Here is a 15,797-nt window from a genome sequence, read left to right on the forward strand (position 1 = left end):
TTACATAAACTTTAGTTACATCTTCTGGTGAAATGGCAGGATGAAAAGAGTAATCAGGGTTCAAGGTCAAAATGAAATTCTGTTCACATCTCAGTCCTTCACACATCATTCTGTGAAACGAGAGAGCTGAATATAGGAAGAATTAACAGATTTCTTTTAAGTTAAGTAATTGCAAATGCAAAATGAATATCATTCTGCAGACATGGTGCCAGAGGACACCGCAAGCTAACGAAATAATGGTAGTCCTGATAAATAATTTATGTACCATATCAAAAGCTGAATGAGATAAAGAAATGGAGAACTCATTTGAAAATTTGGAAATTGCTCAAAGCTCTTCCTCCAGTGACTCCCAAGAGGATGAGCATGGAACACTAATAAACTCTGTGACCGTGTATAATTCATAAACTTTCTCTCATTTTTTGATTTTCAGTGCTTACAGTTTATAGTTAACAAAGGAATAAAGAGTGGAAAAATCCTGGTAGCAGTTGAGAGGAGAAGATAAGCCAGCTGATTCCTCCACATTGCTCAAAGCTCTTCCTCCAGTGACTCCCAAGAGGATGAGCATGGAACACTAATAAACTCTGTGACCGTGTATAATTCATAAACTTTCTCTCATTTTTTGATTTTCAGTGCTTACAGTTTATAGTTAACAAAGGAATAAAGAGTGGAAAAATCCTGGTAGCAGTTGAGAGGAGAAGATAAGCCAGCTGATTCCTCCACTTAGTCTATTCATAAAGGGCATCTGTTTTCATCCCAAACTGCACATATATCACCATTAAACTTAGCACACTGAAAACAGAAAAAAACCCCTTCTGCTCACATCCTCTTGCCTACTTTATATTTGTATTTTTATGACAGCTATTACAATGTGAGATTATAACACAACAAAAGCCATTTCAGGATGATTTTTATTAACAGTATTCTGTTGTGGCTCTCGGTTAATGCTCAGACTGGATTTGTTACGGATTCTCATTCAATTAGTAGAGCAAACCAGTGGATGCTATCTGAAGGCAGTGGGATGTTTTTGAATGCATTACATAGCAAGAAACTTCCCCCTCACACAGCCACATTGGAAAGATATTACTAAATTAAACAAATCTAAAAATTACATTTGGATAAGAATTGCCTTGAAATGATTTTGACAGTCGCAGTAACAAGCCTGTGAAATCTTATTTTGAAAAGACATGGTGGGGAAGGGGGTTATTTTTAACTCTTAGCACGTCAGCACTTTGTTGCTTGATTTCAGGGACAGCACAATTCAGTTGCACAACCAGACTTTTGTAATCTGGTGTGGATCTGAGTAGCTTGATGATTTGCCCTTTAAGGATACAACATGAAATAGTTTAAGCTGTTAAGATTTTTTTTTTCTCTAAGACGCCTTGGAGTTTTAATTTTTATTTTTGCAGCCTATCTAGAAACAGGGGACAGTGTCCTGTGGCTTTCTGAGGGAAACCCTTTGCTTCCTACTTTGAGTGCACAAGCAGAGCACAGCACACTTCTCGGCTGCGTGACAAGTTTCAAGCTGCTGAAAGGCTGAGATGGCACCCCACAGCCTCTGCTGCCACATGCCAGAGCAAGCAGCGTCTGGCTTGAGCGATCACAGCAGAAGCTGGTGGAACACCAGAAAAGGACTCTCCAAACAGCTTCCCACGGTCATCAAAGACACAAAGAAATCACACAGCGCTCTCAGGGCACCTTTGTGGATCTGTTGTCCTGGGTGGCTAGATGGGAAAGACGGTGATTACTATCAGCAAGCTACAGAAGCAGCTACAGGGCAGCTGCCCTTCGGTGATCCCCTGTGCTCATGCACAGGCTGTCACGAGGCTGACGAAAGGGATCCATTCTCTCAATTCCTCCCTGGCTGTCCTGCCTGCCTCTGAGAGCCTGTTGAGTGTTATTCGAATATTGTTTACTTCATTAACTTCCTCCTACCATCAATTGATGAATAAATTATTCATAAGTAAATTTATAAATTATTCTACCAGTTCTATTGATGATTGAATAATATTGACCAAATAAATTATTCACTCTTCTTTTCCCCCACCAAATGACAAACAAATTATTTGTGAGTATTCTTTTCTTCATTATTAGATCAACTCCTCCATCTATCGAGACATTTGTAAGATGTCACTCACTCTGATAGCTACACAATTTGTGAGCAGGACCCTTTAGGACCTATATTTTCATAGACAAACAGAACTAGTTTAACCTTATTGTATACTTATATGGCAGTTGCTTTAAATATGAGGTCCTTTTGAACATGAGGTGACATGTGGAGGTGTTTTTGTGTACTTCAAAGCCAATTAAACAAAACATTAAGATATTCTGGGGTTAATTCTCACCCAACCAATATATCTTGAATTGTGCAGATTATTTTACAGTTTTCTCTATTTGTACAAAATAGTCAGTGTTGAGGCTGCAGCCAGCCCATGATCCCAAAAAGGTATTAGTATGTAGGTTCTGTAAGTGAGCATCAGGAGCAAAGCCAAACCAGACAGATACCATGACTAATGGCCACTACAAACGTGAACTGCATAGGCCAGAGGTTATTTCAAGTTCCTGGATAAATTACATGAGCTTTACATCCAGCTAGATCCATTGCTTCTCTCTCTTCTTTCACTGATCACCACTAACTATATGGCAAACAAGTGATAGCCTCTTCTAGTGGCACCATTTCTAGCCTCTTCTAGTGGCATCATTTCTAGCATATTTTACCATGCAGGCAAAATGTGTCTGTATCCAAAAGTATGGACAGTCCATGTGGTGACTGTCATTATGATGGGTCAGGAAAAAAAAAAACACAACAAAATTAAAATTAATAACTAAACAGTGGGTCAGGAAAAAAAAAACCACAACAAAATTAAAATTAATAACTAAACACATTTCTAGAAAAGTGATACTAAGGCATAAGCACCCATAGAGAAAGGATTAGATTCCCTCTATTGCATGGAGCTCAAGTTAGATTAAGTCCACCAAGTCAATCAAGCTGCATTAGCATGAAATCAGTATAAGGACTGTGAATAGTACACTGAAAAGTATTCTCTAAAAAGTTGCTTTAAAAGACACAGAGAGAGAAGGCATCTCATGCCAGCAGAGGAGCAGCCCTTCTGTAATTTTTCAGGTGTGTCTGCCAGCGAGGATCAGAAGCACATACCTCTCTCTGCTGGCATCTTTCTTGCCACAGAGACCCACCAGTAAAGCATGTGCAAAGAGGTTTCAGTTGACTTTTTATGGGTTTATTTTTTCAATTTAAAACCATGGAGCAGGCGTTTTTGCCAAGCTGGCTGCATTTGAGAGAGTGAATACAGCCCCAAGACAGCAGTTCCTTCTACAGCTCACGCTGCCCAATGGGAGGAAGATGAATGGGCTGTGCAAGGGAAGCAGGACTGCTTAGTGAGCAGAGAGCTCATTTAGGGGGAACTCTCCAGCACTGCACAGCTCTCTAACACCTGGCTGCTGCAGACATGAGCTGTCTCTCTTGTTTCCCCTTTCTTTTCCACCCAGATGGGGGCTGTGAGCTGTCACTCGGGCCAGTATAGCAGTGTATTATTGGCCTTTAAAACACAGGCACAGCAGAAAATCACAGCTCTCTCATTTTCAGAGAAAACTGTTAATAGGTCTCCCTCTCTCATGGAGGTGTTGTAACAAGTCCCTGGTTAACTGGTGTTGATATTTTCACTTAGATTTCCACATTAAAATAGGCAGCACTACTTAGCGAAGTGTTGTGGTCAGGACTTACAGGGGAAGCACCTAGACTTTGCATTCTGAAAAATAACTAAGTGGTCTTTGGGGTCAAGTTTTTAAACTCTCTTTCTCCCTGTTCCCCCAGGAGTACCCAGGCACAGAAATATACAGAAAGGTATGACAGAGAAAGTGGGAAGACAATAAAAGGGTGTCTAGACAGATGTGGTGTGGTCAGACAGACAGGCTGGAAGAATGTTCTTTGCAGCACTGTTCAGAATGGATGTGAATAGAGCACAGTTATATTTGTCAAGGCCAGAGAAAAGACCACCACAGTAGTTAAGATAAAATTGTGAAAGGAACCCATGGAAAAATTTTAGATGTATAGGTATGTAACAGACTACATCTGTGGGACATTTATGCAGAAAGGAGCTATGGAATTTAGCTTGCATATGAGGTTTTGGAGACTAGCCTGAGCTGAATATGTCTCAGATTAAGGGTCTGAGTAAAAGACAGAGGTGCTACCGATTCAGAATGAATGTAGGTGCTCCATATTATACATTGTGATGTCTATTCATCAGTAATGGGGCAGTCCAGAATATGAGTTTGGACAAGAGAAAAGAGATGAGCAATTGATCTACCTAAAGATATGCGGGTGGGAAAGAGAAAACCGCCTGCTCTACAAGACACTCAGAGGAAGCTGAGGCTACATAAGAAGCAGATCACAGAGTCACAGAAGCTAAAGAAACAGGACCACAAGAAGACGTCATCATATTTAGTTGTCTTGCAGTATTTTGCAATATCATCTTACTGCACCTGGTCATTTTCATCAATAGCAGGAAAAAGGACTGTCCTGCTTTCGGCTGGGATAGAGTTAATTTTCTTCCTAGTAGCTGGTACAGTGCTGTGTTTTGGATTTAGGATGAGAATAATGTTGGTAACACACTGATATTTCAGTTGTTGCTAAGCAGTGCTTATACTAAGTCAAGGACTTTTCAGCTTCCCATGCTCTGCTGACTGAGAAGGCTGGGGGTGCACAAGAAGCTGGGAGGGGGCACAGCCAGGACAGCTGACCCAAACTGGCCAAAGGGACATTCCATACCATGTGACGTCATGCTCAGTACGTAAACTGGGGGGAGTTGGCTGGGGGCAGCAACGGCTGCTCAGGGACTGGCTGGGCATCGGTCAGTGGGTGGTGAGCAGTTGTATCACCTCTTGGTTTTGGGGGTTTTTTCTTTCCTTCCTGGCTTTTGTTCCTCTCTCTCTCTCTTTCATTGTTTTACTTTCCATTACAATTTATTATTGTTGTTACTATTTTTTTTTCAAGTATTAAACTGTTCTTATCTCAACCCATGAGTTTTCTCACTTTTCCCCTTCCGATTCTCTCCCCCATCCCACTGGGGGGGAGTGAGCGAGCGGCTGTGTGGTGCTTAGTTGCCGTCTGGGGTTAAACCACAACAAGGACTTTTATCACTGCTGCTTACTCCAGTTTAGCAGCCAGAGCAAGACACAGCTGTGCAGGCGGTAGGTATTACTGCAGCACACATAGCATGGGGGTTGGCAGCAGCGTAGCTAAGCCAGCATGTCTGGCCTGAGGAGCAAGAACTAAGATTAGGCTCCAAAAAAATGTTCAGACTCACCCAAATTATTTTTTTATAACATGCCTATATATGCACAGAGGGGTGGGTGGGTGTGTTACCTCATACACTGGAATTTTTTCTCACTGGGGAGTAAAAGCCATGAGGAAAATCTACTTAGGTGGTTTTTACTGTAAATGCAGTGTACCAGCAAAATATATTTGCAGCTTGGTTAAGTTTTTGCTGTTAGTTTTCCCATGAATGCTTTTCACTCCTAGTAATGTTTTGCATTTAAGTCAGTTTTGCTGCTTTTTTAAAGGAAAGTCACAGAAAACAGAGCTGTAAGGAGCTGCCGGAGGCCATCATATTTTGCCACCATAATAGCTAAGAGGAGAATTAACTTAAATCATCTGTCAGGTTTTAACTAATTAAAGAACCTTCAAACAGTCTTTCATTTGTCTTATTTCAGGTATGAAATTATTTGGGAAAGGGGAAAAAAGGAGTAATAGTCTGCAAGCATGACTTGAAGAATTTTTAAAATTACAAGTATGTGAAAAGATGCGGTTTTACTTAATGCTGAAACATATTAAGCAATACCTCCCTGCCTTCTTCATATCCCACTCAATGCAGTGAAACTGTTCATTACTCTAAATGAAGTACACTAAATGAAGGGCAGAAGAAGAAATCTCTGGATATCTACCTGGTTACCTTTCTCTCTGAGGATTCATAATCTTCTCATTTAAGTCTTTGCCAGAGCTGAAAAACAAACTGCTTACTCCTAATGTGGCAGTGCTATTGGCCTTCCTTTATGATTTCTTTTTTGACTTTTGCAGTCATTCCTCCCCTCTCTTCCATTTCACCGCATTTTGCTCCTCAATCTCCTTTTTCTTTTTTGATTGCTATTTTTGGTTGCAGCTGTTGTAATGCCAGCTGGAAGAAATGAGGCTGGTATTCTCTTTTGAAGGCTGTGAAATTAGTATCTATTATAAACTTTCTACAGTCAGAATTGCAGGTCCACAGGTTTTCTATCTTAGTGTTATCAGCTCCACCATTCCTGAGAAATGGAGCAGAGAAGGAAGGTGATCTTTTCAGAAGAAAAGGAGAGAAGTAGCTGGAGAAATACCATTAATTCAAAGAAAAGGGCCAACCCTATCAGATTAATCTCGTGCTCTATGAAGAGCAGTACAGGGTAATATAGTCAGGATGCTGGCAAGGAGACAGGCATCTGTATTTTAGACTAATGAAGTCCTATTAAGATCTATGTGCTTGGAAGTGTTCCTGGAGCACTGTAGCTAAGCGTGGATCATGGCAACCTAGTCATCATTCAGCAGAACGCGGCCGCCTGCCTCGCCGGCTCAGATGCAATAAGGCAGTTTTCCTAAGCAGATGTGTCTGAGACCTCAAGGGCATCAAAGCATCTGAGATTCCTAACTACTTTGACAATCTGGCAGCAGATCTGTTTGGCACAGGGCACGGCAAAGGCAACAGTGAGCTCTGGAGTTGTTTCTCTCTTCCCAACACCATCTTGCTCAATGTCTTTCAGTAAGATGCAAAAGAAAAAAAGGCCTCAGGCTGAGAAAGGAATGTGATAAAGAGCTGGTTATGGCCTGTACTGTTCTCACTTGACACAGTAGCTACCTAGAGATAGTAAAACTATGGATAGGTAAGTCTTGAGGGTGTCTGGAGTTAAATGTCCTGTGAGCAGTGGACTAAATAAATAGCCATTACCACTCTTGATAGGCTTGAGAGAACCCAGATATCTGGGTGTATCACCCAAGCCAGCCCTGATGGGCTTGGGATTATGAATCACAAATGCTCTTTCAGCACTGATAGTGTACTAACTTCTGTAAAAGGAACATACGATTTCTTATCTAGTATCCACTAGATGGATCAGCATCCACATACAGATGCTGGTTTTGTGGATGGTCTCCCAGAGTAAAGTAGCCTTTCTGGAGAAAGCTCTTACCACTTCTTCACACAAAGAACTGGCTTCAAGGGCAGCTTGATGTGATTACACATCAGAATTAAATTTCTTTTTGATATTAAAAATATGAACTATTACAGAAAATTAAAAAAAATTAAATCCAAATTCCATTTCTGCAGGCTCAGCACTTTGCCATTCCCTCAGAAAAACGGTATTTTCAAAGCTTTCAGTTCCCATTATCCATTTCATTTTACTGTGTCAAAAAGGGGAAGAATTTTGTCTGTTCTTAGGCTATTCAATGCTATTAGGAATGAAAAATCCTCTCTCTAATGAAAAACCATGTTCTGCTCTATCATGATTACTCTAGGTTTTTAATACAGTCCACATGGTGCCGCAGTACTGTTGCAATTAAACCACTGAAGTGAAGAGTACTGGGGAAGAAGTACAGCGAGAGTGTATCTTTTCCTTGCCACTAGCCTAGACCTTCATCAGTGGTGAGACAGCACAAGGGGAAGGGGAGGACCTGGAGGAGGCTAAAGAAGGAGCAGGAGCATGACCAGCTATTCCAGCCAGACCATGAAGAAGATCATGAGCAGATGAGCTGATGCACACAATTTGAGGGGTAAATTCCCTCCTTTCCAAAACGCCATGTGATTTCCTACCCCAGAAAAAGTCTGTGCTTGATTTGTATGAATTTTACTCACAGTGACAAATGCAAGAAGCTGTAGTTAACATTCAAGAAACATAATGCAAAATCAAGAGAAATGGAAACGTGCCAAGTGATCAGTTCCCTGACTTGTTTTCTCAGTCACTGTATTTAAATCCCACATAAACTCAAAGATCTTTTCGCAGTGTATGAAGACAAATATTAGTTGGTCAACAGATGACCCCTGCTGGTGTGCAAAATCAAAAAAATCTATGCAAACTGATTGATAAATTAAACTAAAAAAACGCCTCCTATTTATTATTTTTTCCAGCCTCCTTTGTGCATATTTGCCTGTGGTTTGTACTTCACTTTCATTAATCACATCAGTCCGTCAAGACTGTATCTCTTCAGTCTGTTTACCAAAGGATTATGGTACCTTCCTTTCTTACACTTCTCTCCATAATCAACCACATGCTATTCATTTATCAATAGCATCGTCTCACCTCTGCTCCATGTGTCCAAAAATTTCCCTCTGATCATTTTCAAACAAGTTCCTGGTGATCTTCTTGTCTCATTGTCTGTTTATTTGGAACAGGTGATTATAGCAACAGCTTCTGTTTTCAGTGCTTCTGCACAATTTATGGTGTTATCAAATTCAGACTTTTATCAGTAATACCGTCAGTATGCTTTTTTCTGTTTTTTCCTACTCATTTGACTTTGACCTAACTTCAACCTAAAACTAACTTTTACAAGAGTTCACTGAAAATTCACATTATTTGGCCAGCACATGCAATATCTTCCTTTATCCATGATCACTTCATCGTGTCAGGAATAGTCCATCTGTTTTTCAATTGGTATTATCAGCACAGTTCTACATAGTTGTACTGTATTCTCTTGGCAATTCACTCAGTAACCCCAGTCCTCTCACCAGCAGGGGTGGAAACATGGGGAATGGGGTTGGGTGAGGCATTCACATCAATACGCTGATAAAGCTACTTTCTAGGGCTAAATGAAGCTTCTTTATCTAACTTTACCATGTCAATCTAACAAGTTAGATCAGCTGTGCATCTGAAATCACAAAGCGCATTACATGTTTTTTCTCTACATGATGTTGCACACGCTCTCATTTCTAGAAATTATGCATCCCACATTGTGAATTGTTTCTGTTGTTCTTTGTGCATCATGACTCTCTTGGATATCCAGGAAGGGACTTTTCTGGTATGCATAACTAGATTGTTAAAGATAGATATTTCTGATGTAAGCCCACTGGAGATGTGCAACAGTATACTGTCATCTCTTTTGGTAGGAGGTTCCACGTTCAGCATCCAGCTACCAGGAGAGTTCTGCCTGCGGCTTTCCCAAGCATCCTTGTATCGGTCAGTAGTTTGTGCGCCAGTTCAGCTGTCGTCCCTAACAGAGAGCAACATTTTTTTTAAAACACCCTTATTTGTCTCAAATAACTGCTAAAATCTTGTCACTTTGGATTACATTTTATCTTGCCTTCCAGCTTCTTGTTAAGTTTAAAAGTACGTGTTCCTTATAGAAAACTTTGTGCAGCTTATAATGGGTCCCAGAATTTTCATTTCTTCCTTTTCATTTCTTCTTTCCATGTCATTTAAGTGTTGCCATGTTAGTCTCCAGCAACATTTCTGCCTTAGGGACCTTCACCTTAATCACATTCTGGTTGTATTAAATAGAAGTTTTTCTTCAGTCCTCTCCTCTGTCACGTAGAGCTATCTCAGTACATCCATTGCAAGATGCAGCCATTTCTGAAGCTGAGATATTATTTCTCTACATTTCTTTTCATGAAAAAAACTAACTTCTGAGGAAAGTACTGTAGAGGCCACAACCTCTCTGGAATAAAACTCCTTCTGTGGACTTTAAATTAGATGCTGAAAGTGATAACAAAAGTGAAACAAGCAAATAAATAATGTTACATTTGCATTTCTAGTGGGTGTTTAGTACCTCTTGTTCTGTGGAAAAATTTTCTGTACTCACGTACATGCAAACACAGAGCAAATGGAACTGGTTTGGGTTTGGGGTTTTTTTGGTTGGTTGGTTGGTTGGGTTGGGTTGGGTTTTTGGCATTGAATCTTATTGCGAACATGAATACTGAGGGCATGAGACCTTGTGGAATCTATTTCAGGAAACAGCTTGTCATTAATTTGATTTCATTATGTCCTGATGACCTCCACAGCCTTAGTGAGGCCTGCAGGTAGCACTTAACTGGGGTCTAAGAACCTGTATAAGGGAGAACATGTGGACAACACTTTAGTTTCATGTACAGAGTTTTCTGACAGATTAAGTTCAGAACCAATTGTAATGCTGAAGTGATACTTTTATTTAGAGAGAGCAGCACTGAAGAATTTAAAATGGGAAACCTATGAAAATTTGCTATCATCATCATCATCATGTCCTTCTCTTTCCTCTTTTTTAACTAAATAACTTAATTTAAAAAGTAATTAGCAGTAGGATATCAACATAGAGATATAGTATCTGTGCATTTTTCTTAATAATTGAGCTTCAGCTATTATTTCTGCCTTGCTCAATGTCTAGAATTCCTCATTTATATGTCATTTTTATGTTTATTTTTCCATGTTAAGAAAAAGTATACCACAAAAAAGGCAAAAGTTTATGATGTAGTTAAGGTGCTAGATAGGAATTCAGACATTTCATACTGAAACCCACTGGTGCTACAGGTTGTTTCCGTGACCTTGAGCAAATCACTTAATCTCTGTACCTCTGCTCCTCATTTATTTTTTAAAGGATGATAATACTTCTTCTGTCTCTGTATTTACTTTGCAAACTCCTTTTACTCTGTGTTTTATATGATTCTTGTTGCAATAAGGATCTTACCTAAGAATTCTTATTATAGAGTTGCTTTTATCTATGTAAAAAGCAATATATTCTGTATGATAGGTTATCCTGAGCTATGACCTGGCTTTATAAGGAGTTAGTATTATTATTAGCACACCAGAAGTGTGTTAGAGACTCAGTCAGACTCAGAGCTCCAACGTTGCATGGCTCTTTTATCAAGAGATGATGGGCTGGTCTTACAAAGGCTTTCTCTCTAGCGGTAAAATATATGTGCTTTGGAATGACTCTTCTACCACCCTTGAAGACAACCAGTACGAAGTGACCTGCATCCATACCATTAAACTCAGCCAGCACTAAGGCAGGCAGGCTGCCTGCATGTCATCTATTGGGAATGGTCCCTAGCTTGTAGTAGCTCCCAAACTGTATCCTGGAGTCTGGTGAGAGCTTTCTGGGCCAAAAATTTAACAGTATGGGCAGGACAAAGAAACATTTGCAGGCTCTGTTTAACAGTGGCCAGTCACACCTTGCACTCTCGCTACCTGTTCTGCTTCTGTATATAGTTATATGCTTATAATAAGCTATCCCAGTCTTGCTTGATGCAAGTCCCAAGGCTGGAAAAGAAGAAAGTGAGCTGCAAAAGGAGCTTTACTAGTAGTAAACCATAAGAAACTTGACATCAAAAATTGTTCAAAATAAGTCTAGTCAAAATTCAGAAAAAAAAACCAGTTTCTGTTGAAACTAATCCATAATACATTAAATATTCCCTTGTTGAGGGACTGAGAATATGGATGAGTAGTTCAGGTGATTCCAGTTTATATTTATGTTTTTTATGTCAAGAGGATCAATTTGGTGATTAAAGCATTCATTTGGTAGGTAGACGATGTGGCTTTGCATCCCCTAAGCCAGTGAGAGGATTTGAACTTATGCCTCTTGTACATTTATAAGAAAGCCCAGGATTAGTAGAGAGTGAAGAACCGCATCATCTTTGGCTGTGCTCTGAAAGGAGAAACTGATCTTTCTCCTCAGTTCTTGTAAGAAGGTATTTAGGCATCCAGCTCTGAGTCTCCTAAACAGGTCTGCAGTCCTGAACACAAACCTCATGCCTGAAAGAGTCAGGCTAAAGACAGTTTTACTCAGCGCTTCCCTCTACCTTACCCAGGGACCTCCTGGTTATTCTGGTTCAACCTTCTTGGGACAAGGTCACATCTTTTTACTCATGCCTGCCTAATATCTAAAGTATTTGAAGCAAAGCTCATTTGTGGGCTTTAGATGGTCTCTGGTGCACATCAGAAAAGGAAATTTAAATCTATGCTTAGGTATTGTTGACATCTGGGGATATAGGCATGCTCAGTTCAAGGATGCCAGTTTGTGACCCATCAGGTCTTGAGGTGACAGTCAAGGCTGGTGTCAGGCAGATGAGGTGCTTAAGAGGTTCTCCACAGAACAGCCCAAGCTGACAGCCAGCACAGGGAGAGCTGATAAGATGCACTGGTGTCAAAAAATGATCAATGTGCCCACCCCAGCTAAATGTTTCCCAGGTCTGTCATCAGGGGCTTGCTGGCACAGATCAAGAAATACACTGCTTTAGATTTCTCTCCAGCTTGCACTCTAATAATAATAGAGACACGGTAAATGTGGCCCCACACACTGTGTGCACAGGACCTGCAAGTCTAACGCCTGGTTACTGATGCCTCACTTGGCAGCAGAGTATTTAAATCTCTGTTGAAATCTAGCCCAGGCTGATTCTGAAGGGCTTAAAGTCTAAACATATTTACCTAAAAAGAGATCCTATTACAATACAAGCCTCTACACCATCAAGACCCAGAGTGTGGCTATCAGACAGCCCTAGTAATGGTGGGTGTAGCTGAACTGTCGCTTCCAGAACTATCACCCTATCCCAGATACATTGCCTGGTGTTACCGTGTGGGACAGAAAAACAGTAGCAAACAAAAGTTTTAACTACTTATTTTGCAGTTTGAAAAGACTTTGCAAGTGTGGCTTAATCACTTGCAACAACTGATTAAACATTACCCTGCATATTGCTTTCTGATGAGTGTTTTATGTGTTCTTGTCTCTGCAGACTGAAGAAGTCCTGAAGATTGATGGAGGGCCATGCTATTCAAACAGCAGGCGTTGCTGAGACAGAAGCTCTTTGTGCTAGGCAGCCTTGCTATTGGAAGTCTCCTATATCTAGTTGCCAGAGTTGGGAGCTTGGATAGGTAAGTCATTAAGTAGCTGCTCTCTTAATTAGAAATGGGCTCAGATTGTCTGTTTTTGCTCAAAGGCTCTGATTTTTTTTTATTTTAGTGTCTACTCCCGTATAGAAAGACAGAAAGACTGTCTATTCTAGTACTGGTTTTCATTGTTCTTTCCTCCCCTTTGGAGAAGAGAGTAGGAAAATAGTCACGGGTCATCCCTGTCAAAGTGTTTCTGTCTGTCCATTTGTATTCTAAGCACATTGGCACTGGTTTTCAGAGAAGAAATAAAACAGCATCCAGTAAAAATGCCATTACAGTAGCTCATTTTTGTCTGTGTGCATCTGTGTGTTGACCTCTAGTTTCAGAAAAACAGTTATGATGTATTTATATATCATCTTTTCTAAATTTATGAGCAAGCAATAAATGTGCTACAGTGGTAGTTAAAATTAAGTATGAGCCTGCAGAGTAGCTCATCAAGTTTTGAATGCTATTTCACTTGAAAGATTGCTTCAGGGTTTGAGAATTTTAACTATGTTAATTAGCCAGTATTTTCTGGAGCTGAATGTGCTAAATAAGTGGGTTTTCTCTGCAAGTGATTTCCTGGAGAGCAGTAGAAGATCCAGCAGAGGAAACCAAAGAGTATTTGGCACTTTTGACCAGACTGAGTTTTCACTGGTTATTGACAGTGCAACAGTAGTGCTACCTGCACTGACACTGCTCTTTCTGTTACCTTCGAAATGGCCTGGGATTGCTCTGGTAGGTGCTACACAAAGACAGGATTAAAAAAAAAAGCTGTTTCAAAAGAATGAATGAAACAAGACTTCAAGATTTCCAGAAGCTGGTAGACAGCTTGCCAGTGCTAATGCTCTATTAGTGTTCTTCTTTTAAATGATGGAAAATATTAGTTGAGTTCAAAATTGTGGCAAAATGCTGTGTGAATATGCAGCGCATGGAACGTCAATTGAAAACAGAGCTACCTAGTGTCCATTGCTAGGTCATGTTGAGCTCCATCTGAGGTCCCTGGGTGCCTTTTTCAGCTGCTTAAATCCACTCCAGAAGAAGAGGAAGACTGTGTACTCAGCTAGGACCAAGTGCATTGCAAATTAAGCCCCAGAATTTGTATCGTCTTTCCCCTGGTAGTCAGAGCATCTCTGATGCTTCAGAGGTGAAAACTTCACTGGGACTAATGTGATTCTGTAAATGGAGGCAGAATTCCTTACTGGTTCCTGCAAAAGTATATTTTATGCTCAGAGGCGTGAAATCTAATTAACCTTATGCTATTATCTATGCTTGCACATCTTCAGAATTTACTGGTGGCTATAAAATTATCTCACCACAGTATTTGCCTCGCTGACCTCCTGCGGCAGTGAATTCCACCAGTTTCATATATAATGTTGCCAATGGCAGTAAAATTCAGTTTCATTCTCTTGGATTACCTAGTGTGAAAAATACCACACTGCTAAAAAGCAGCCCTTTATTTGGACTGGTTATGAAAGAGAGCAAAGGAAGCACTAGAAAGAATGAGACACAAATGAATTAACTGGAAATGTTCTTCTGCCTCAGCACTAGGGCACAGTCCAAACTTGTTGAATCTGTCAATAAAAGGACACTGAGTGGCTTCAATAGACATTGGAATAACTAATTGTTCAGGAAGCAATCCAGATTAATTTATGCTTAATTTATGCAGATCCAGTTTGAAGAAGAGACCTGAAGATGGCCCACAATTAATAGCCTGAGATTAGGCTCTTCAACGGGAATGTTTTGAGTTTTCTTAGGCCCAAAGGGAAATTATCACTAGCTTATCTGATTCATTGAGTCATAAAGTCCGATAAGTTGAGCACTTCCCTCCAGGGGAGGCCACCATTCTTCAGATCCTGAGTGCATGGAGCTGCTTCACATGTGAAAGCTCAAACAGGTTCTGTGCCTGCCAATTTTGAGACGATCTGGACCAGTCTTTGAGTTGCCCGACTCTCTCATTGGCAGTATGGGGAGCCTCCTCACCTGCTTATGATGCTCCAAACCACTCCTGCTGGAACTAGACTCGTAATCTTTGCCAGTGTGACACCTCCATTGGAAGCAAATTAGCAAGTATTCTGGATCAGGAGAGACAGCACTGCTGCTTGTCATTAAGATTGCCCAGCCGTACTTTAGTTGCTTTGAAATGTGTCAAAAATATAGTTCCCTGAGATGAATTGTCCTATGGTGGGTTTTCTCAAGAAGAATATTTGTGGAGTTTTACTGTAGCAGTTTGAGAAATTGCCTGTTTTGGGAGAGCAAATTCAGTGATATAATAAAAGTCATATACTCTTTCTTTGCAAAGGACTCTTATTTTAATGGAAAAATGACCCAGAATCAAAAATATTAACATGTTGTGATATAACCGTAAATAGTTACATCTGGGGATTCAACTACCAAGATCTGACAGCCTGCTTAGTACCACCACTGCCAAGATCTTTTAAAGGATATATTTTATTATTTAGAGAGAGAAGAAAGGGGAAAGAGTAAAAAAACTGAAATGTAAAGTGTTGAGGAAGGACTTTTAACAACATCCAATCTTTTCCCTTAGGCTAGAGGATATTTTGGGTATTTATTTACTTTTAAAGGAAACCACCCTGTTTGACAAGCTGTTGTGTTACACTGAAGGCAGTGCTAACTGTCTTTTTGAGAAAAAAATATAAAATTAGTTGAGATGGGTCTGGAACTGCTGTTGTGGAATCCTTTTTGCTTGAAAACAAATAACAAATACACAGAAGGAGAGGGAAGAGAAGAACAGAGACAGCAATTGCAGCTTCTGTTTCTTATGCTTTTAACTGCCACCTCGCTGCTGCAGAAAGACTGTCTTACCAGCCACACCACAGTCTGAGCAAATTGTACCACTGTCAAGTTAAGACATTGCTTTCTGCTTTTTTTTTTTTTTTTTTTTTAAAAAATTTTTTTTTTTTTTTTTTTTTTTT

At 40.1% G+C, this 15,797-nt stretch overlaps 1 protein-coding gene across 1 annotated transcript in view; it reads left to right on the forward strand.

Annotated features, from left to right (window-relative positions):
- Positions 1-12,725: 12,725 nt before the first annotated feature.
- Positions 12,726-15,797, forward strand: part of HS3ST5 (heparan sulfate-glucosamine 3-sulfotransferase 5) — a 6,489-nt gene continuing 3,417 nt past the window's right edge. The window contains exon 1 of the mRNA XM_009289141.1: positions 12,726-12,864. Within this exon, the coding sequence (XP_009287416.1) occupies positions 12,758-12,864 (107 nt within the window). The 5' untranslated portion in view covers positions 12,726-12,757. The remainder of the gene's footprint in view (positions 12,865-15,797) is intronic.

Source organism: Aptenodytes forsteri, unplaced genomic scaffold (genome assembly GCF_000699145.1).
Source record: "Aptenodytes forsteri isolate BGI_AS27 unplaced genomic scaffold, ASM69914v1 Scaffold217, whole genome shotgun sequence".
Classification (NCBI taxonomy): domain Eukaryota; kingdom Metazoa; phylum Chordata; class Aves; order Sphenisciformes; family Spheniscidae; genus Aptenodytes; species Aptenodytes forsteri.